General features: G+C 44.2%; 1 protein-coding gene across 7 annotated transcripts in view; it reads left to right on the top strand.

The window, feature by feature from the left end:
• The window catches only part of CACNA2D4 (calcium voltage-gated channel auxiliary subunit alpha2delta 4), a 577533-nt gene that overhangs the window by 122489 nt on the left and 431195 nt on the right, over positions 1–23849 (top strand). For all 7 annotated transcript variants that reach the window (XM_033951433.1, XM_033951432.1, XM_033951431.1 and 4 more), the window contains exons 6-9: positions 4111–4242; positions 10850–10910; positions 14584–14734; positions 16857–16931. In XM_033951433.1, coding sequence (XP_033807324.1) covers positions 4111–4242; positions 10850–10910; positions 14584–14734; positions 16857–16931 — 419 coding nt within the window. The remainder of the gene's footprint in view (positions 1–4110; positions 4243–10849; positions 10911–14583; positions 14735–16856; positions 16932–23849) is intronic.

Here is a 23849-nt window from a genome sequence, read left to right as displayed (position 1 = left end):
TGTAATAAAAGTGAGTCAAGTATAGGACAATCAAGCCATTGTGACATCAGACTGATGAGGTTGGCTCTTATTGGTGGAATGAGGCATTATGACATCACAATCTCAGTTCTGGTTACCAGAGACTGAAACTCTTCACATTACGAGGGCCAAGAAGAGAATGATGTGGATACGGTTGAATCAATGATCTGAAACAATGTCAAAACATAGAATTTTGTTTCTGCAAATTGTCACTTAATGAAATAAGTGGCAAAATAACACTTAGAATTTAGGAAGTTGGTTGGTCGGGCTGAGACAGGGCCGCCATCAGGGCAGCACTACCAGTCCTGCATTCAGGGGCCCAGAGCTGACAGGGGGCCCGGGCTCCCCAGTGTTCTCCCCAGCGCTTTTCAGCCGGGCGCAACGCCCAGCAAATTTAGATGCCCGCCCAGCTGTCATCTGCCGAATCCTGCCGCCGCCACTGCTTAATGCGCAGTCTGAAGAGCCGCCAAAAAACCCGCCGGACTTTAAACAAAAAAAACCCCCAGCAAGCACTCGAACCCGGCTTCCCTCCGAAACCGGAAGTTACGTCGGGAGGGGGGGGGGGGTGGTAGAGAAGAGAAGCCGGCACGGACCATTAGAGCCCCGGAGCATGTGGGAGATAGGCCAGCCACGGAACGAAGCTTACTTGCTCTTGCTTACTTCGGGCCTTTCTCGCTGCCGGGTCCTGCCTACTTTCTGTTTCCGTGAAGGCAGAACCCGGCAACGAGAAAGGCCCGAAGTAAGCAAGAGCAGCAAGTTGTAAACTTCCCTCTGTCGCTGCCCTTTGGGAGATAGGTCAGTGACCAAGGGAAACTTGCAACTTGCCTTTGTCTGTAGCGAATCTGCCGGGTGTGTGAGATGGGGGGGGGAATGGGAGGAGTAATGCTGCTGCACCCAATTAGGGGGGAGGGGGAAGAGAAATGCTGCTTCTGCTGTATCCAGTTGGGGGGGGAAGAGAAATGTTGATGATACTGCTGTACCCAGTGGGGGGAGGGGAAGAGAAATACTGCTGTACCCAATTGGGGAGAGAGAGGGAAGGAGGGAGAAGGAAGATCAGGAAAAGGAGGAAAGAGATGCAAAGACCATGGGAGGGAGGAAAAGGAGATACCATACCATGGAGTGGAAGAGAGAGATGTCAGGGCATATGGGGGGGAAGCAGGGCCAGATTAAAGGATAGGCCCAGTAGGCACAGGTCTAGGGCCCGAAATAGTCAGAGGGGGCCTGCCAGTGCTGTGCTTTGGGGCCTCACCCTTGCTGGATTCGCCGGCAGCAGCAGTAGCCTCATCATCATCCCGGGCGACCCCCAACCCGATCCGACCCTCCTATCTCTCCCTCCTTCCCTCATCAGTGACGTGCCAGAGGGAATCACGGCAGGAGAAAGCTCTGAAGCAGCTTGCTTAGAGTAGAGCAGTGCTGTTTAGAGTCTCGTGATGGGAGGGAGGGAGAGATAGGAGGGTCGTGGGGGGGGGAGAGTAGCAGTCTGCCCCGGGTGTTCGACCTGGCGTCATGAACTTCTTCGGCTAGCATCAGCATTTACAATTTACTGCTGTTGCCAGCTTCAGGCCTTCCTCTCTGCCGGGTCCTGCCTACTTCTGTTTCCATGAAGGCAGGACCTGACAGAGAAGAAGGCCCGAAGCTGGCAACAGCAGCGAATTATGAATGCTGCTGCCTGAAGAAGTTCATGACGCCAGGTCATGGGTGACAGAAGGAGGAAAGGGAGCAGAGGGGGAGAGACTTGCTGCACCCAACTGGAGGGAGAAAGAAGATGAGGGAGGGAATGAAACGAGATGCCAGGGATTGGAGGGAAGGGAGGGAGGAAGAGATGCCAGGGCATGGAGGGAAGGAGGAAAGTATGCCAGACCAAGGGAAAAGGAAGGGGGAGATGTCAGTGCATGGAGGGGGAGGGAGAGATGGAAGAAAAGCAAAGGAGTGAGATGCTAGAGAATCAGGGAAGGGAAGATATCAGACTGTGGGGTGCGAAGGAAAGAAAGGAGAAGAGAGAGATGCCAGAGCATAGGGGACGGGGTGGTGACAGAGAGAGAAAAATGGAGAGGTGGCAGAGCTGAAATCAATCATGTACAAAGGAGAAGAGAAGGGGCACAGGATAGACAGTTTATTGAAGGAGCATAAAAAGAGGGAAGATGCCATATGGAACGGGGAGAAGGCGGACAGTGGATGGAAGGGGCTGATGCTGTATGGAAGACAGAGCGGACAGATGCTGGCTAGAAAGAAGAGTGAAGACAAGATGGTTAAAGTAAAAACGACAAAAGGTAGAAAAAATTGTTTTGTTGCTTTACGTAGAATCAAATAGTATTGTATATATTGATTAAAGTTTATAAATAGGAAATGGAAATAAAGCAGTTTTTTGGGGACTAAACCCCTTTCCTCAGGTCAGGACAGGATACCATAACATCAGGGGTGCCCAAATGGTTGAGCGCGATCGACCAGTAGATCGCAAAGGCAATGTGAGTCGATCGCGTTGTCTTGGCAATCTTTTTCTTCCTGCCTCCCTGAGCCAGGCCAGGCGCGTAGAAGTGCCGGACTCACAAGACTTCACTTCAATTCTCTAGAGAGGAAGTTCTGGGCCAGCCAATCGCTGCCTGGCTGGCCTGGAACTTCCTCTCCGTCGTTAGAATTGACATCAGAGGTGAAGTCTTGTGAGTCCGGCGCTTGTACATTCCTGGCCTGGCTCGTGGAAGCAGGGAGAAATCGGCATGGTGGCTTAGGGGGTAGGGAAAGAATCGGGGAAGTGGAGAAATTGGCGCGATGGCTTGGGGGGGGCAGGGGGAGAGAGAAAGAAAGAGAGACAGAAAGAAAAGGGGAGGGGCAGAAAGAAAAAATATTGGATTTTATAGTCAGAAGAAGGAAGTGCAAACAGAGACTCATGAAATCACCAGACAAAAAGGTAGGAAAAATGATTTTATTTTCCGTTTAGTGATCAAAATGTGTCTGTTTAGAGAATTTATATCTGCAATAGCGGTTTTTAGCGCAGGGAGCCTATGTGCATCGAGAGCAGCACAGGGCATTCAGTGCATCTCCCTGCTCTAAAAACTGCTATTGCGATTTAGTAAAAAGGGAGGGGGTATATTTGTCTATTTTTGTATAGTTGTTCCTGAGGTGACATTGCATAGAATCGTATGACTTGACCTCTTTGAAAACCCGCAGAATATAAATGATAATTAACATTTTCTCTGCATACAGTGTGCTTTGTGGGGTTTTTTTTAAATTTATTGTTAGTAGATCATTTTGACTTGGTCATTTTAAAAGTAGCTCGCAAGCCCAAAATTAGTGGGCACCCCTGCTGTAGAGCCATTTCTTGTATGACTGGATGAGCTATATTTATCTTTTTTTTTTTAGTTGTTTAAATTCATGCAGAAATAAATGGCTAGATTGAACCTAATGACTTCATTAACGCCTGTCCCTTTTTTTTAACTTCTATACCATTTGAAAGAGGGCAAATACTTCTTTAATTTAGTAAAAATATTCTGGCACAAGTGTCAAACCTTAAAAAAGGAAGTCATATTGAGCATTGGAAAATAATAATAATAATTAACTAATAAAAATAGAGCTCCTTTTACTAAGTTACGATAGTGGCTTTAGCGTACGCCACGCGCACTAGATGCTAACGCCAGCATTGAGCTGGTGTTATTTTTCCCACGTAGAGCAGGGGTTTGTGTGCGCTAGACATATGTTAGTTTAGAATAGATAGGTATAGATTAGTTTAGTTTAGGTTAAGTTAGGGCCCTGCTGAAAGAGTCTACCTTGACGTGGTTGCAGGCTTACAAATCTTTTGGTCAAAGAGTGCGGTGACAGAGAAAAGTATGTGTGTATTTGGCCCATGGAAGAAGGGGTGGTCGGGGGGAAGGGGTGCGTGGGGGGCCCAATAGGATTGCTCAGTAAGGGGCCCAGAAATTTCTGATGGCGGCCCTTGGCTGAGAACATTTCAGCACCCCTTTGTAGTTAAGCAGTCAGATCTCCTTGAAAATGCATCCCTTACTGCATGAGTATAGTATTCCTAGTATGTGAAAAACTGGCCTCCTCAACTCCCTCCCTCATCCTTGCTTCCTAATATGTCCTCTTCCTCTTTGACAGACCCTCATATTTTGAATGGAGTTTACATGTCTGAAGCCTTAAATCCTATTTTTGTGGACAACTTCAAAAGGGATCCAACATTGACCTGGCAGTATTTTGGCAGTTCTACTGGCTTTTTTAGGCTCTACCCAGGTAAGAGAACACTTATTGCCAATGCTGTTATCCACAACCAGCAGTAATATATTATGGCTATTCATTAGCCAGAATACACTATGTATAACTTTAAACTTTAAATTCCAGCAAGCATAATCACATAAAATATTTATCTCATCATCCGTTGGTTATGATTCTCAGAGGGCTAAAGATTGCCCCATGGGTTATTGTGAAACAGATCACGAAACCTGATCGTCATAGGATCAATTAATTTAATCTTTTGTTATTTTTTTCAATTACAGTGGTACCTTGGATTACGAGCATAATCCGTTCCAGGAGCATGCTCGTAATCCAAAATGCTCATTTATCAAAACAAAGTTCCCCATAGAAAATAGTGGCAACAGCAACGATTCGTTCTGGAACCCGGGGTCTATACCTGTCGGGTGCCGGGTGCTGCAGCGTCGTCTCCTCCGTCTGCCTCCTCCGTCGGTCATCTGAAGAAGAACCCCACAGTGCCGCTTCGGGGGGGGGATGCCAGCCGCCGGAGAACTCCACAGTGCCGCTTCGGGGGGGGATGCCAGCCCCCGGAGAACCCCGCAGTGTTGCTTCAGAGAGATGCTTCCTCCATCTTCCGGCCAGCCCTCCACGTCGGATGCCCCCCGCATGCTGGAGAGCCCCCACCCGAGCCCACGCAGCCGAGCGCTGCCCCACCCGCATGCCACGCACGCCACACACAACGCCGATGATTGACGCTGTGCGTGTCACAAGCAACGCGCAGGCGGGACAGCACCTGGCCGCGCAGGCCCAGACAGAGGTCCTCCAACCTGCAGAAGGCACCCGATATAGAAGGCTGGCTGGAAGACGGAAGAGGAATCCCCCGAAGCGGCGCTTCCTGGACTGTAAGTGCTCGTTGATCGGGGCAGTACTTGGTTTGCGAGTCAAAAGTTTGCTGAGTGTTTTGCTCGTCTTGCAAAACACTCGCAAACTGGGTTACTCGCAAACCCAGGTACCACTGTATATTGTTTTTTATATTTTCTTTGTATAATTTCTTCAATAAATATCATTCATAATAATTTAATGTAAATAGTACTTACCTTAATGATTATATTCAAATATTTAAGGGAACGCCTCTACCAACACGTCCATGTTTCAACAACCTTTCATCAGGGCTGAGGCTCCCGGTATCAAAATCTTAAAAACAAAAAAAAAAATCACTTAGAAACTATAGCAGCCAATGAGAATATCATTTAAATTAATCATTAGTATATATTATTTTATTTTAGAAAACTATCCAGGGCGCATTATCAATAGTTTTAAACTATATTCTATAACTTACTATCATGTGCACGAGTAACCGCTTCTCTCCATAGAGTATCCTTTTTTTTAGTAGCATCTGTCATCAGTTCTGGTTAAAGTTAACATTTACAAACCGAAACTGATCATTTGATAGGAGCATTTCCCGCGAGACCCAATTGCTGTTGGTATCCATAGAAACAGTAAACACTAATATTGTTTAATGAAATCAGGCCCAGAAGGCCGATCTCCTAGAGGAAATCTGTATTAACGATATCCAGTCTATTTCCTCATTCAATCCATCAGGAGCTAATGTTTTAAGATAATAGATCCATTTTTGTTCTTTAACATTAAGTGCTTTTTCACCACCCTCCCACCCAACTTGTATAGTGTCAATGACTCGCCATCTAATATCAAGTTTCAAGTTTATTCAGTTTTTGATGAATCGCCTATTATTAATTCTAGGCGATGTACATGTTACAATTTTAATATAAGAAACTTACAAGATAATTCAAAAATACAAGATACAAATGATACATACATGAGTTTAGGGAGAGAGGGGAAAAAAGTTACAATAATAGGGTATTGTTAAAAAAAAGGAAAGAACAATAGGGAGGGTATTTATAAAACCAGAGCACAATGTAAAAAAGAATTAAAAAAGCTGTGTTAAAAATCATAGGCATCTTTAAATAAATAAGTCTTTAAAAGTGATTTGAATTTAACAGAATCAGGTTCAGATCTAATATACTGTGGTAACATATTCCACCATTGAGGGCCCATAACTGTAAAAATATCTAGTCTTCTGGTTCCAATAACCTTTAAAGATGGTACTGAAAGGAGACTCTGTTCCGATGATCTTAACGAGCGTTTTGGCTTGTATGGAATTAATAACTTAGATATGAACTGCGGTTCATTAAAAGCTAATGTTTTAAAAATAAGAAACATTATTTTAAACATGATCCTATGCCCAATGGGTAACCAGTGTGCATCCTTCAAAAGAGGTGAGACATGGTCATACTTTTTTGCATTATAAACTAATTTTACGGCAATGTTCTGAATAATCTGTAATCTCCTTTTCTCCTTATTTGTGATATTTAAAAATAAAGCGTTACAGTAGTCGATTTTTGATATTATAAAAGAATGGATTAATATTTTCAGGGATGAAGTAGTAAGGAATTTAGAGATTGATCTAATTTGACGAAGTTTGAAGAAACAGGTTTTAACTATCAGAGAAATATGATCGTGGTATGAAAGATTCGCATCAATTACTATTCCAAGGATTTTAACTGAGGGAACCAATTCAATTTGAATATTTTTAAGATAAAAAGGATTACTAAGTGTTATTTCTTTTTTCCAAGTAAACAAAATGGATTTTGTTTTATTAATATTTAACGCAAGTTTATTTGAATCCAACCAAGTATGGTTCATACTCTTCCAATGATTGACAATCAGAGCTGTATCAGTCTCTGTATTCACTCTAGACTTATGTTCATCCCTCACATCAGCCAGTTTTTTTGGTTGTTGAACGAATCGTCCGAGTCTCCATTATATCCTATGGGGAACTTTGCTTTGCTTCTGGAACGAATTATGCTCGTAAATCAAGGTACCACTGTATTTTATAGCTATCCTGTTGATAAACATATGAAAGATGTTGGAGATGGAAGCAACATCAAGGAGACCTTTCCATGATTCTTTAATGAAGTGTTATGGTCACTGTTGCATTCAGTATCTTTATATTGTAACTTTTTGTTAAATACTAGATTGCCCATAAGAGAGACTTTTTCTCTGAAAGCCATCATAGTCTCCAGTGATCCTTTTTGCCAGTTATTGTTCTTCTGTGCCTAACTCTTAGGCTATCCATTATAATGAGCTCACTGCTTGTTAAACTTTAGAGGAGAAAGGAATAAATCTAGCCATAGACTTTACATGGGGGAAGCCACTGCTTGCCCTTGATCGGTAGCATGGAATGTTAGCAAATTGCAGGTCATGCTCTTTCCGACCAAAGAAAATTAAACTCTCATATCTCCATTATGCATTTCTTCCACTCCAATTGAGCTGGTACCAATCATTAAACTCTTAGGCGTGATTCTGGACACTCTTTTAAATAACAAATTAACTCAGTAGTACAAAAATGTTTCTTTAAATTAAAGATGATTCAGTCTCTTTTGTCACTTCTAGACTCAAAATTTCTTAATATTCTTATTCATTCATTGGTTATTTCCACTCTAGATTATTACAATTCTCTTTATCAGGGAATCACACAAAAATAGATCAGGAGACTCCAAATTATCCAAAACACAGGCATAAAAATAATCTTTGATGCAAAGAAATTTGACCATGTAATCCCTCTTCTAAAAAAAGGCCCTTTGGTTGCCCATTTCCCATAAAATCACATTCAAAATTATTTTTCTCGCCTTCAAAGTTCAAACCAATCACTCCCCATTGTTTATTGATAGACTTTTAATCCCATACGAAACCACACAATCACTTCGTTCATTACAACAACATCTCCTTTCAATCCCTTCTGTCCGATAGTTTTTCTATGACACAACACTTAAAACCTTCTATTCAGTAGTTGCACCCACATTATGGAACTCCATCCCCATGACCCTCAGACAGGAAACTAATATTAACAATTTCAAGTCCAACCTGAAAACCTTTCTCTTTAAAGACGCATATGACATTTAGACAAAGGGTTTATCCCAGTCAACCCCTTTCTCCCTAACGTTTTTTCCTCTACCATTAGAGAATGACACGGTGAAAAAATTGGTCCCCGTCACCGCCCCGTCCCCGTCTCACCATCCCCGTCACCGCCCCGTCCCCGTCTCACCCTCCCCGTCACCGCCCCGTCCCCGTCTCACCATCCTCTTCACCGCCCCGTCACCGCCACTGCCACCCCATTCACTTTTCTTTATTTACGTATAAAGGAAACATTCTTTAAAACTTTAAAACTTAGTTAAATATTAGTTAATAACTATACAAAAACAAAACACGCAGAGAAAAAATTAATTAATATAAATTCTCAAAACTGACACATTTTGATCACTAAATTTAAAATAGTTATTTTTCATACAGTTTTTCAATCACTAATCTTCCACCACCCCTGGGGCTAGCAATGCAAAAACAAACACGACATGTACTTTAAATGCTTACAAAGTCCCACCTCTTTACTAGAGATCTTACTGAGCTCCTTCAAACCCCCAAGCTCCCATCCCATACACCTCATTTGGGCCAAAAGGGTTTCCGAAAGTACTTTAGCCCAAAGAATGTAGGGCCTCCCTTTAGGTACAATTATTCCAAGGAACCCCAATGGCCAAAATTAGAACCCATGAAGGGACACAGAGCGTAGAAGTCTGCTTGGTGTTCTCTTTAAGTCTCAACTACTGGAGTTGCCATTGAAGCATATTCTAATCTGTCTTGCCATACATGAGACACACACTGTAGAAATCTGCCTGACTTTGTTCTAATGTTCCAACTACTGAAATTGCTGTTGAAGCCCTATCTAACACATCCTAATCTGTCTTACCACACATGGAACAAAGACCATAGAAGTCTGTTCAACACTGGCCTTACTGTAGTTCCTCACAGCCAGAGTCGCTGTATAAGCAGTGCTGCAAGTCTCCCCTCCCCCCAGCGATCACGGCAGGAGGGCACCCAACCCCTCCTGTAGACCCCCCCAACGGCCCTCCCGACAATCGCAGCAGAAGGGTACCCAACCCCTCCTGCCGGTCCTCCCAATGGCCTCCCCTAAGATCGCCGGCAGGAGGGTACCCAACCCCTCCTGCTGGACCCCCCCCCCCAACGAACCCTCCCACCCCGGAACCCCCTTAGTCTTACTTTCCAAGTTGGACCGGACGGCTCCTCACACGTATGGCCAGCAGGCTTGCCTCCGTCCAAATGAGGCGGGCCCGCCCCTACCCTGCCCAACCCACAGGATCCTAGGGCCTGATTGGTCTAGGCACCTAAAGCCACTCCCGCTATAGGAGGGGCCTTAGGTGCTTGGGCCAATCAGGCCCTAGGATCCTGTGGGTTAGGCAGGGGAGGGGAGGGGCGGGCCCGCCTCATTTGGACGGAGGCAGGCCTGCTGGCCAGACGAGCGAGGAGCTGTCCGGTCCAACTTGGAAAGTAAGACTAAGGGGGTTCCGGGGTGGGAGGGTTCGTTGGGGGGGTCCAGCAGGAGGGGTTGGGTACCCTCCTGCCGGCGATCTTAGGGGAGGCCATTGGGAGGACCGGCAGGAGGGGTTGGGTACCCTTCTGCTGCGATTGGCAGGAAGGGTTGATCTGACAAATGAGGAGCACGGTGAAACACAGGTAAATAGCGGTTCCTAGAAGGGGGTACATTGGCCCGCGGGGACAAACCTGTTCACCGTTTCCGCGGTCGGTGAATGGCCTTGTCCCCGTCACCGCAGCGACTGCTAGTTTTCTTCCCCGTTTTCGGCGGTGACCCGCGGCTTAAATGCGGTGGCCGCGGGTAAACCGTCACCGTGTCATTCTCTATCTACCATCTCATTTTATTTTAAGTGCTGTAACCCTCCCCTTTTTCCCGCATGTACCACGTCTAGTTAACAGAAACTTTTAGTATGTAAGTCATTACCCTTGTTTTTAATGATGGGGGTTTTTTTTCTTGTCTAATAAAAATTGTAAACCGCTTTGGAAATTAAAGCGGTATATCAATCCACAATAAAACTTGAAACTACTCCTTGGGTTTTGGCCAGGTACTAGGGACCTGGATTGGCCACCGTGAGAACAGGCTATTGGGCCTGATGGACCATTGATCTGACCCAGTAAGGCTACTCTTATGTACCTACCCTGGGAGATGATCATCAATCCCAGCCAACAAGAGGTCTGTTACAACAACATGTGTGGTAGAGATTGTGATCCAGTGTAAGAGCATACTTCAGAATTTTTGGAGCATTTTTGACTAGCATTTTTAACAAACTTGTTTCTTTGTCTTCCTAGCTGAAGCATGAAGCACAAAAGGACAAGTATATTCTGAAAACACACCTGTTCCTAAAGTATCTAGACAACTGATCCTCTCGTCTCTCTCCCCTCTATAGCAGTTAACTTGTTCTATTGATTACTCTCTCCTCAAAAATGGATTTCCTGTCCTATTAACCCTCTTTTTCCTCCCCTCAATTTGTACCTTTGCTTAATCTTTGTAAACCGCATAGAACTTCACGGTATTGCAGTATATAAGCTGTTATTATTATTATTATTATTAATAAAATAATGTGCTTTTGGGGAGTTTGTTTACAGTTGGAGAATGAGAGAGAAGGCGGCAAAAGGAGAGTCATACCTAAAGGAAGAGAGATTCTTGAATTCATCTTCACTGATTTTCTCTCTCTCTTTTCAGGTATCAAATGGATGCCGGATGAAAATGGAGTTATCTCTTTTGATTGCAGGAATCGAGGCTGGTGAGCATCTTGTATACTGTATATTCTGTTTTGTTCAACCCTATTGTGCTATCTTCCTTTATTTGGTAATGGTTAGGAAAAGGCATTTGAATCTTTCTAGATGCTTATGCCTCTCTTCCATACCATTGCCTGAGATGTTTCATCTTTATGGATTGAGCCTTTGTGGTCCTTAGCTCAAGATTCTTCACTTAGTCTGATTTCACATTTGCCTAGGGTGCTGCCTCATATACAACTTGCCTTTCCATGTGATAGGCTTTACAGGACCAGTCATGTTGACTGAAGGATGGTTTGGTCCTCTTTTGCCATGTCATATTGCTACTTTGAATACTTCTGTAAGACTGACTGTGACATAAGGTTGTGTATAAAGATGGCTTGCTGTGACAAGGTCTGGGCAATCTGGAACAGTCAGCATCAGGTTCTTGTTTATCTCTCTCATCCCCCCTCAAAAAGTCCCCTCCTCAGTTGACTGTACTATAGAGCTTCTTGCTTACTCTGTAGCCTCAAAGGCCTGGATTCTGTATATGGTGTCGACATCGGTGGCTGTGTAAAAAGCACTGCCAATCATGTGTCATGCTTCCAGGACATATAGGTGCCAGAACTATAGGCCAGGGTTTCTCAGGCCTACATTTCTGACGCCTGTCTATTCTTTGGGTCACAACCCAGCTAGGTTTTCAAGATTTCCGCAGTGAATGTGCATGACATTGGTTTGCATATACTGCTTCCATCATATGCAATAGCTGGATAAATTGCAACTATTGCAGAATTTGGCTGTTTGATATTTGGACTGACAAGGTGGTGGGACAATATTTGGAGTTATATGATGCAATTACAATGATTTCCAGTGTGGTTGCATTGACAGTTTAAATTGTTGATGAGTATATATATATATATGCTTATTGACCTGTCTAAACCATTATGCCTTAAGGATCTGTTGGTGCCATATTACTCAAGAGGAACTTTACGTTTTGTGACCAGTCGCTAATTTGAAGTCCCTGCTCGTGATATCCATTGGTGAAAACGGTCCCTTAATGTGATTTGTCCAGAGTGCTGGAATTGTCTTCATCAAGATTTGAAAGATCAATCTTTGTTGTTATACTTTAGGAGAGATTCAAGACCTTGTTGAGTTTTTTTCTGACCTATAAGGATCAGCATTGAACTATGTCGGTACTCAAATTTAGGAAATCTGTATTTTATATCTTTTCTGTTTTATTCTTTTTTAAAAAATTCTTTATTCATTTTAAAACACATTCAATAAGTGAAAACAGAATGAATTAAACATTTTACACTGTAGACATCACTTAAATTTTACAATATTCATACATATTGATACTCTCCCCCACCCAATGTAAATTTTATCATTAAAATTACTATAAAATTTACATAGTTTCAAAAATATATTATACATATTTTAAAACAGAAAATACACATATATAACCATTCAAACTTATTTATCAAACCACAAAAATACCACCCTTCCCCCCCTATTACCATCCGTAAAAATATTTAATTAAGAACCTTGTATTCCCCCCCCCCCTTCCCTGGATGTGCATTTTAACTAACAACAAAAAATATAACTATAATCAAATCTTATAATAAACTTGGAAACTTGAAAACTTGATTCTACAAAGGACGTCAATGGGCCCCAAATTAAATTAAGATTTTTATTATTCCTTAAAAGAACAGCGTTCATTTTCTCATATTTATAGATTAGACATTTATTTTTGTTCCCTTTTGCTTTTTAAAATGTTGGGGGGGGAGGGGGAGAGGGGAGTGACTGGGGCATTGGCGGTTTGGGGGGGGCAGGTGTGGGGAAGTCCAGAGCTGCAGGGGAGAGTGTTGCTGTACCCAGCTGGAGGGAGAAGGAAGATCAGGGAGGGAATGAAAGGAGATACCAGGGCTTGGAGGGAAGGAGGAAGGTATGCCACACTAAGGGAAAAGGAAGGGGGAGATCTCAGAGCATGGAGGGGGAGGGAAAGATGGAAGGAAAGGAGAAAAATGCCAGAGAATCAGGGAAGGGCAGATACCAGACGGTGGGATGCAAAGGAAAGAAAGGAGAAAAGAGAAATGCCAGAGCATAGGGCATGGGTTGGTGACAGAGAGAAAAAAATGGAGAGGTGGCAGAACTGAAATTAATCATGTACAAAGGAGAGAAGGGGCACAGGATAGATAGTTATGAAAGGAGCATAGAAAGAAGGAAGATGTTGTATGGAAGAGAGAGAAGGCAGACATTGGATGGAAAGGGCAGAGAGGGCAGTGACTGGAAGGTGAACAGACAGAAGGTGAACAGAGACAGAAGGTGAACAGTAAATGGAAGGGGTAGAGAGAGGGACAGACACTGAATGGAAGTGTGGGGGTGAGGAAGGACAGCCACTGAATGGAAGTGTGAGGGAGAGGGGGAGCAGACGCTGGAAGGAAGTGGGGAGGAGAAGGCACATGCTGGATTGAGAGACGAGGATAGAGTTAGATACTGGAAGGGGTGAGGGAAAGAGGTGGCAAGCTTTAGGTAGTTAAAAAAAAGGACATTGATGAGAGGGTAGTAAGAACGTAATCTAGACAGATGCAGAAAATAAACTGAAAAGGAAAATGAGGGAAAAAGGGAAAGGGATTGCAGAGGAGAGGTGAGGGAGAGGGAAGGAGAGGAGAGGAGAGAGATGCCAGACCAATGGGGGTGAAAGGACAGATGGAAGGGGGAGGCATACAGTTTCTGGAAGGGGCATGGAAGGAGAGAAGATGCCATATAGGGGAAGAGAGACGGCAGACAGTAGATGGAAGGAAGAGAGTTACAAGAAGATGAGGAAAGCAGAAACCACAGAAGACAAAGGAGACTTAGAGGAGATATGATAGAGACTTACAAGATCATGAAGGGCATAGAGAGAGTAAAGAGGGACAGATTCTTCAAACTTTCTAATAATAAAAGAACAAGAGGGCATTCGGAAAAGTTGATAGGAGACAGATTCAAAACAAATGCTAGGAAGTTCTTCTTTACCCAACGTGTGGTGGACACCTGGAATGCGCTTCCAGAGGACGCAATAGGGCAGAGTACAGTACTGGGGTTCAAGAAAGGATTGGACAAATTCCTACTGGAAATGGGGATAGAGGGGTATAGAAGATTACTGCACAGGTCCTGGACCTGTTGGGCCGCCGCGTGAGCGGACTGCTGGGCACGATGGACCTCGGGTCTGACCCAGCAGAGGCATTTCTTATGTTCTTATGTTCTTATAAATAATTTTGAATGCAATTGTTTCCATAATAACGGTATAAAATGTTATTAATAACACAAATTAACTAGTAAATAGATCTCATGCATATTCATTATGGAAATCCTGAAAACCTAACTGGGTTGTGGCCCTCAAGGACTGTGGTTACTCACCCCTGGTTTAGACTTTAGTTGCAGCCAGCAAAACGGGGATGACTCCCTTGGGTCCCTTGTCAGTGGGAGGAGGAAGCCTTATGGGATGCATGGCTGAGCTCTGTGGCCATAGGGTGGGAATTTTGCAGTTGGGTGCAGCCATCCAAGTTCATCTCCATTAAGAACAACACTGGAGTGTTTGTCACCCAGAGTTGTACAGAACCTTTGACGGACACATCAGTGAGGCTCTTATTTACAACAGCTACCATAATTTTTCGCTATCAACATTCTTATTTCATTAGCCTATTTCCCTTTGTTATAAAGGTACATCCAAGCGGCTACCTCTCCAAAGGACATTGTAATCCTGGTGGATATCAGTGGTAGCATGAAGGGTCTAAGAATGACGATTGCCAAACACACAATCACTACAATCCTGGACACGCTGGGTGAAAATGACTTTGTCAACATCATTGCGGTGAGTTGGGTATCCCTCAAGAAGGAAAGAAAAAACAATGAGGAGCACCTAGAGGTCTATTCTATAACTTCTTGCCTCAATTTAGGTGCTCAGTGGTGGGCACTGAGCATTTCCAGCTTGGTTAAAACCTTTTGAATATTGACCCCCCCCCCCCCAAATAGCTGTCCTAACATATGGATAGCTGTTTGGGTACCAGCACTCAATATCTGCAATCCTGGCAGTACCTGGATAGCTGCTGATAGCCTAGTGCTGAATATTTTCATTTCTATGAGGTTTTCACTGTATTTGCTGCCAGCCATTATTTTGGCTGTGTTTTTAAAGAAGTTTTATTGCAATACTTGGACATATGGATTTACACATCCATGGTTTTATCATTTAATATCAAGACTCCTTGGGCCGAAACACGATCGTGTCGAGTCTGTTTTATAATAAAAGGATTGAGCACCATCTGGTCTCCTTTGATGTTGATTTTGTGCCCCTCAAAGAATATGGATTGCCCTATTACCCCCTTTAACTTTGTGTGAATTTTGAGAGGAAGGAGTGGCCTAGTGGTCAGAGCTACAGCCTCAGCACCCTGAATACTCTCCCCCACCCCATGCTGCTTCTTGTGACCCTGGGCAAGCCACTCAATCCTCCATTGCCTCAGGTATGTTAGATAGATTGTGAGCCCACCTGGACAGATAGGGAAAATTCTTGAGTACCTGACTGTAAACCACTTAGATAACATTGATAGGCAGTTTATAAATACCTAAAAAATACGGTACACTTTTACTTAGACGCATCACATGCGTATAAATAGAAGAAAATCCTAACTAAAGTAATAAGAATATATAAAGTACCAAAAAATGTATACCATCAGTAAAACCTCAGAAAGAAATCAAAACAAAACAAAACAGAGAGAGACCTTTCTTTAATACACGTCTTTAAAGAAAATTTATAACCATGCCTACTTTTTAACATATATATATATATTTATTATTATTTTTTTTTCTTTTTTGAAAATCATCTACTTAGACATTTAACTGTATACCCCACCAGGACATTTAACTGTATACCCCATTTTCAATCAGAAAAACATCCAGGTTGAAAACGTCTTAATTATGACCATTGGACATGGGTGGGGCCAGCATAATAATGGACTGGTCACATAGACTTCCCGACAGAGCAATGGGACACCTTAGAGGGCACAGCTGTGAACGTCACATAAAGGGTGCCAGCTGAATCTCACCATAACCCCCTTATAAGTCCCCCCCAAACCTACTATACCCTCCTGTCTCCTACCCCAAGAGCACTTATGGCTGCAGGTGGCACCTATATGGCAGTATAGTAGGGTTTGGGTGGGCTCACACATTCTACCATAAATGTAGTGGTTAGAGTGGCTTATGGGCCTGGGTCATCTTCTCTATGGTTCACTAGTCCACCCACCAGGCTACTTAAGACACCTGTGTGCAGCTCTACTAGGCTTTCCCATACCAGATGCTGATGTTTTAGAGATGTGAATGTACATTTTTTGTTCTTATTTTTGTGTGGTGGATGGAGGTCAGTGAGCACTTGGGGAGTATGTGGGTGTCTTACCTTGACGCATGCAGTGGTTATCTTTGTGACACTTAGACCCTTCTAAAACAGGTCTAGTTCCAAACATATAAGTTCCATCCAGGATGTCTTGCAAAATGTTTGATTATCACTGCAAGGCATCCATGTCTAATCTACCCTTTATACCTCCCAAAGCCAGCCCATAACATGCCTCCATAAAGCCCATTTCGTGCTCTGGATGCAAAGAGGCTGGGATACCTCGCTAGATGTACAGAAAGATGGTTTAGATTATTGGCACTTGAAAATCCTGTCGATTAAGACGTCCAAGTGCCAATTTAGGATGTTTTTTGGACGTCTCTGATTTTTGATTATGAGCCTTAAAGGGTTTGGTTCATGGTTTGAGGAAAGGTTTATTGATAAATCTGTGATGTGTTTATTTTACTGTATATTGTACCTTGTCATGATGCTTCCAGGAAGGGTGATTAATTAAATTAAGTAAAACAGTAGTCAGGCTGAGATGTTATAGCCATGCTCTGAACACAGGTGGAGGATATGGATTCATCATTGACGGATATATTTCTCTCCACAGTACAATGATTTTGTTCATTACATTGAACCTTGTTTTAAGGGGATCCTGGTTCAAGCAGACAGAGATAATCGAGAGGTAAGTACTGGACTGAAAAAAACCTCTTGGATTTCTCTGATTGCATTGAGACAAAGTAGGTTGCAATAACTGAAATCTTTTCCCTTATGCTTTACTCCTGGGGGAATTCTGTGCAAAACATTTGAAAATTCTGTGCACAATATTTGAAAATTGTGCAAAATTCTGTAGTCTGTTTATAGTGTTTTGCTTAGAATTCCCCCATCATAAGGCCTGAAATTCCTTCCTGCCGTTTCCTTTCTCAGGCTCTATCCTTCTCAGTTCCTTTTCTCACTCCAACTGCAGTTTGTCTCCCTCTAAATCCCAACATGACTCATAATTCTGCCTGCCTCTAAAGTCTTCTCCCGCATGCAATATCCCAAACTCCCATTCTTTCTCCTCATCTCCACATCTATCACTGTATCTTCCCTCTCCTCCCTATCCCCCATAGAAAGCTCTCAGCTTTCTGCTCCCACCCCAATAGCATATTCACTTTTTTACGCTGTTCTCAAATCCCTCCCCATGGCATTGGCACATTCAATCCTGTACTCTGCTCCCAAACACCCTCTTGGCACACAGTGGCATAGTTAGGGGGAGTGTCGGACTACCCTGGGCGCTGTCTTGGTGGGAATGCTGCCGCCTCTCCACCCACTCACATCACGCTTGTGCACTCCCTTCCCTGCCTCCCTCCCTCCCACCCCGTACCTATTTAAAATCTTTGACAGTGCAAGCAATTACTCCAACCTGCTGTTTGCACTTCCTGGCTCCCTCTGAAATCACTTCCAGGTCGCATGATCAGGAAGTTACGTCAGAGGGAAAGCCAACACCAACAGAAGCTGCAGGCCAGAGAAGCTGCTCCGCTGGTGAAGATTTAAAGAGGTATGGGGATGGAAAGGGAGGGCACAAGGGTGGCGTTGGGGTGCAGAAGTAGCAGGGGGTTAGCGTGGAAGAAGTGGGGGGGATGGAGAGAGGGCACAGGGGGGTTGGTGCAGAAGGAGTGGGTGGTGGAGAGGAGGGTGCCACCACCCCCGGCTCCTCCTACCCTTGCTACGCATCTTTTGTCTGACCATAAACCCCACCCTCTGGCACATGATTCACCGATTTACTCTGCCCTTAATCTCCCATTGCACACTAGAGAGTTGCGCGGGGACAGAAATCCCACCCGTCTCCACCCGTCCCCGTCACAATCTCCTCCGTCCTCTCCTGTCCCCACGAAGAGTCCCCTCCGTCCCCGCCTGTCCCATGAGGACTTTCCCCCGTCCCCGCCCGTCCCCGCCGTCCCCCATAAAAGTTACCTGTCCCCTTAGTACTTATTTGTATTTGAGACAGTGGAGAGTTAAGTGACTTTCCCAGAATCACAAGGAGATGCAGTGTGAATCAGTAGTTCCCTTGGATCTAAGGCCTCTGCACTATTAGGATACTCTTTAACCTGTCTGATACTATTTGGCCATATTGTTTTAAGCTCTTAAAGAAGTTGACTAAGAAGCCTGAATCTGTCTATCAAACCATCAACTCCCTCCACTCCATCATTCATTCATCTATCTCTCTCCATCAGTATGCAGTGTGCTGCTAATGTCTTATCAAGGGCTTCTGCCAGCTTTTCTTCGCTATCGCTCTTTGCTGTCATAAAAAAAAGAAAAGTTAAATGAGAGACTCTAACAGGGAATTCCTTTCCTGCATTCTGTCTCTCTTTACACCATCACCATGCATGCCATTCTCAGCTGTCTATCGACCCTTCTTCCATCCAGTTCTCCTCTTCCCCATGCCTTAGCCCTCTGAAATAATTTCTACACTGTGAAGAATAGTTTTGTTTGCGCAATATGCGTGTGAGTGCCTCACAACAGCACAAAGGATAACTCTGAGAAATGCAAGAAGCTCGAAGTGTGTCAGACATAGTATTTGCCCCCCTCTTCCCCCCAATTATACACATAATCGAGGCGAATAAAGATCTCTGCAATCTGACTGCACTAGCCTCGCAGGTTAACTCGATACCTGATTGCACGAAAGGGAAATCCGTAAACGCTGAAAATGAAGGCATTCTAAGAATAACAGAATTTCCTCTCCGGGCCCACCTCACGCACTCCCTGCGCACTGGAGAACCCTGATTCAACTTTCTCAGCCTTCCTCCAAAAGGGGAGGAGGCGGAGGTAGGGGAGGTGGATCCCTGTCACGTGTCTTTGTTTCCAATTGGCCACAGCTGGGTTGAGGGCAGACGCTATGTAAATGCATGGGTGGGGAGAGTGGACTCCATACAGGCTGACTTCCTGCTCTAGCCTTGCACATGCCACTGCCCAACCAATCAGCAGCAATGCAGTGAGCTCAGCACGTAGGCACACTGAGCCCCTACGTGCTGAGCTCACTGCTCAGAATGGCTATTCCTGCCACGGCGCCGGACCGGTATCTTGAAAATTAGGTATGCCTCAGAATGGGAGCCCTGGTTCCATCCCCATGGGAGTCCTGTGGGCCTTGGAGGGGTCCCCGTGGGAGTCCCGTGGGCCTGGGAGGGGTCCCCATGGGAGTCCCATTGACCTTAGGGGGATCCTCGTAGGATTCCCGCAATCCCTGTTTCCATGCAGACCTCTATTGCATGCTCATCTTTTCTGGCCCCTTCTCATTTTCAGCCACGGCAGTAGCTCTACTCATTCTCTCTTCCTCTCCCCCACTGAGCTCCCGTGGCAAGGAGAAAATGACCTGCTGCACGATCGGTCACTTCCTCCTCCTGATTGTTTATGCAGTTGGATGACAGGTGTCTGAGTTATAATTCTTGTCTTTTTTCATTTTAGAATACCAATTTTTTCATTATCATTAGTACTTCTGTATCGTAAAGCACACCATTTAACTTCTTACTTTGTTATGGGGTTTGAAGGTTCATCCAGTTGATGTTTGTTCTCCAAACACAGTGGAGTTTAGATCCTACAGTCACTTCTGAGCCCTGAAATAAAGGAGTTGATGCTACAAGCAGAGAAGATTTTTAAAAAATATATGATCAGTTCCACATGAACTGAAAATCAACTCGTGACCTTTTTTTATATATATTTTATCAGCTCTCATCATGCTTGCCTTGGAGGTTAGAGTCCAATGCATCCGCCATATGTCCATCTCTTAATTGGTTCTTTTTTCCAAGACTGGCATTAAGCCATTGAAGTTTATTGGATTTGCTTTTCGTATAAGAGTTTACTGTACAGATCTCGTTAATCTTTTTCTTGTTTGGTCCTTGATGTTTAATCCACACAGGAGGGTCATCTTATGACAATCACCTAAATGCTTCTCAGGATTACCCTTCCCGTGTCAGTTCTTATATATGGAAAATGGAAGACAACCTTAAGTACAGAGAAGCAGAGGAGTGGGCTATCATTAGAGCAGTGGGTTGATAGCATTGGAAGCCAGGATTTAAATCCCTCCACCCCACTGACAGTTCTTGTGACCTTGGACAGATCACTTTACTTGTCATTGCCTCAGGTACAAACCTAGGAGCCCTTTCACCAAGCTGCAGTAAACACTAATGCCATTTACCCCAGGCATACTGCAGACTGCAGTGAGAGTCCTGTGGCACTTTTGACATGTGTGCAAGCTTCTGGCACGCTAAAAACTAACCCCACCCCCTTTACTAAACCGCGATAGTGATTATTAGCGTAGGGAGCCGCGCTGAATGCTCTGCGCTGCTCCCCGCACTAATAACCACTATCGCAGTTTAGTAAAAGGGAGGTAAAATTTAATTTTTCACCGTGGGAGAGGTGTCTGGGGCAGAGTGGGCATGTCTGCACTAATCAATTCAGCTATATTACCATGTGTGAGCCCTTACTGCATACAAAATAGGTGCTTATCTGCTAATTTTTGTTAATGGCTGCACACTAATAGCAACGGTAGCACAGGCCATTAAATCAGAAAATGAAAAATCGACCATTTTTGGGCCCTGTTAAAAAGTAGCCTTAGCATGTGGAAAAGACTCGTGTAAGGACTTGCTAAGGCCACATCTTGCCACAGCTTAATAAAAGGACCTGATAGATTGTAAGCATCTTGAGCTTAAGTGTTGTACCTAATTATTAACTTGCCTTTTGCATTAGTTTGAAAAGATGACCAATTAAATCCAAACACAACAGCTGATGTGGATAAGGGAACAACTGAGCCATTAGATGCCACACAGTATTTTAATTAGATCAGAGCAGGCAACTATAAAACATACATATTTGTTACAACTGAAACAGAATAATGTTGTACCTGAAATATCTACTTTCAGTTATTCCTAAAATGGAAAAAAAAAAGCTCTTGATCCAATATTTACAGTAGTTAAAAAGAATTATACAGTTGGTACCAATGCCAACTGCAGAAGGCATTAAAAAAAAAGATTTCCCTGGTTATATACATAATTCTAATTGTAAACCATGCCATCACAGACTCCATGCATAAAACATATGGGCAGACTAGGAAGTGGGGTTTGAGATGGGCACTACCAGTTATATGTAGATGTTAAAAGTACGCTCAGCTTATGCATATGAGAAGTGATGTGGTCGTAACACACGGCAGCACAATAAAAAACTACTTTGTGTATTCCCAGGTCACCCATGTTTAAATGCTGGTTGTGAAGTAACCACCATGCCAACCATATAGGCAGCCATGATGGGGATGATATGAGTGTATTGCTGATAGTATTCAACTTCATAATCCCCTTTGATCAAGCATCCGATAAGCAAATAAGACTGGCGGATAATTTTTCATCTCCCAAACTACGATTAACCTCAGTGGCGTAGTAAAGGGAGGGGCGGTCCACCCCGGGCGCTGTCTTGGTGGGGGCGCCAGCTCTCATCCTCCTCTCCGCTCCCCCCCCACTTCCCTTCCCTCGTACCTCTCACGTTTACGGCACATGTTGCAGCCCCAGCCTTCTGCGTGCGTCAGCGTCAGCTCTTTCTCTAATGTCACTTCCTGGAGCAACGCCTAGGCAGTGGCATCAGAGGAAGAGCCGATGCTGGCACGAGCAGAGGGTTGGGGTTGATGCTCGCGCTGAGAACGTTAAAAGAGGTATGGGGAAGTGAAGGGGTGTGTGCAGCAGGAGGGGGCGAGGAAAGAGCAGATGGAGGAGGGGCACCGCCGCCACAGGCGCCTCTCATTACGCCACTGAGTAACCCTATAACATTTTTGTTGTATCGTTTTCCTTTACCTCCTGATTTCCATTCACTGTTGATTCTTTTGCTAGAAATCAAGCTGGATCTCCGGATTCTGAGTGGGAATGTAAAGAAGACTGCTTACAGAGAGGGCAAACAAAAATAAAATTGACATCATAATAATGTTCCTAGCAAATGTGTTCTTGTTAGTCATTCTGGCTGGGGCATCTATTTGTCCATGTTCTTGTATAAATAGTTCTTGGAAACTGAACAGTGCTCCAGGAAGACAATTGGTTAGTGCTTGGTACTTATAAAGCAGTATCTGATCAGTTATCTGAGGCTGAGTTTTATCCTTATCTAGAGCCAGTGGTGAAGTAACAGGGATGGGCGGTGGACTGCCTCGGGCACCTTCTTCGTGGGGGTGCTGGTACCTCTCCTCTTCTCCGCCCCCCATACCTCGTTAACTCTTCACTGGACCAGGCCAGCACGGACAGCAAATTATCAATGGTATTCATACTAGAGAGTTGCACGGGGACAGAAATCCCACCCATCCCCGCAAGGATCCTCTCCGTCCCCACCCATCCCCGCAAGGAATTACCTCCATCCCCGCCCGTCCCCATAAAAAGCAGCAATTACATCTGACAGGATCATCAATTCCACAGTTTCTTTTGTGTTTGTGCTGCTATTTTCCTTGTGGAATCTTTTTGGTGGAACCCTTTTTTTTGTTTTCTGTTCAGGTAATTAACTTATAAACCCCCTCCTTTTACTAAGGCTGACGTGTCCATTATATTATATGGACGAACCCTGCTTCCAAAGTCTTCCATCCCCATGGGAGTCCCGTTGGCTAGAGAGGGGTCCCCATGGGAGTCCCGTGGGTTGGGGGGATTCCCGCGGGACCCCCGCGGGACCCGTTCCCATGCAGATCTCTAGTTCATACCAGCAAAGAGTTAACAAGGTAAGGGGGAGGGGAAAGGAAGGCGTGCGTATGGCAGGGGTGGAAATGTCACTGCCCTGGGCACCTCGCTAAGCCACTGCCTGGAGCACTGTTCTTGATATCATAACAACTCTGGGTTACTCTATAATGTGACTGCACCTTGAGTATTGTCTGCAATTCTGGTTGCAACATCTCAAAAAAGATATAGCAGAATTAGAAAAGGGGCCATGAAGGGCAACCAAAATGATAAACAGTATGGAAGGATTCTATGAGGAAAGGTTTAAGAGGTTAGGGCAGCTTGGAGAAGAGACAGCTGAGGGGGAATAGAGGAGTCTTCAAAATCCTGTGTGAAGTGGAATGGGTAAATATGAATCGATTATTTACTCTTTCTAAAAGTACAAAGACTGGGGGACACCCCATGAAGATGAATGGTAACACATTTAAAGCAAATAGGAGGAAATCTTTTGGAAATTAAGCTCTTGAATGTATCAGAGGACGTGATAAACACAGCATAACTGGCTTTAAAAAAAGGGATGGACAAATTCCTGGAGGAAAAGTCTATAAACCGCTATGACAGTAGACCTGGAGGTCACTAGTTTAGAATCTTGCTATTTGAGGGGATTCTGCCAGATGGGCTAGATGGGTCTTTGATCTGATCCAGTATGGTGATTCTTATGTTCTTATGTTGAACAGTTTTGCCATCTGATTCAGACTGAGTATTGTATCTGATACAGTTATCACCATTCTTTGTTCAGCAGAGCTATGGCGGCTCCAGAAATCTATGTAAAATACTCATAAACCACCTTTGTTGTAGCAGACTTGGTGAGCGTGTCTTACCTAAGGGATTTTGCCAGAAATCAAAGTAAAACTGTATGAATGTCTTTCAATTGTTAACCACTTAGTTTTAGA

Source organism: Geotrypetes seraphini, chromosome 7, assembly GCF_902459505.1.
Source record: "Geotrypetes seraphini chromosome 7, aGeoSer1.1, whole genome shotgun sequence".
Lineage (NCBI taxonomy): Eukaryota > Metazoa > Chordata > Amphibia > Gymnophiona > Dermophiidae > Geotrypetes > Geotrypetes seraphini.
The sequence above is the reverse complement of the archived record's forward strand: the minus strand, read 5'-3'. Positions and strand labels throughout refer to the sequence as shown.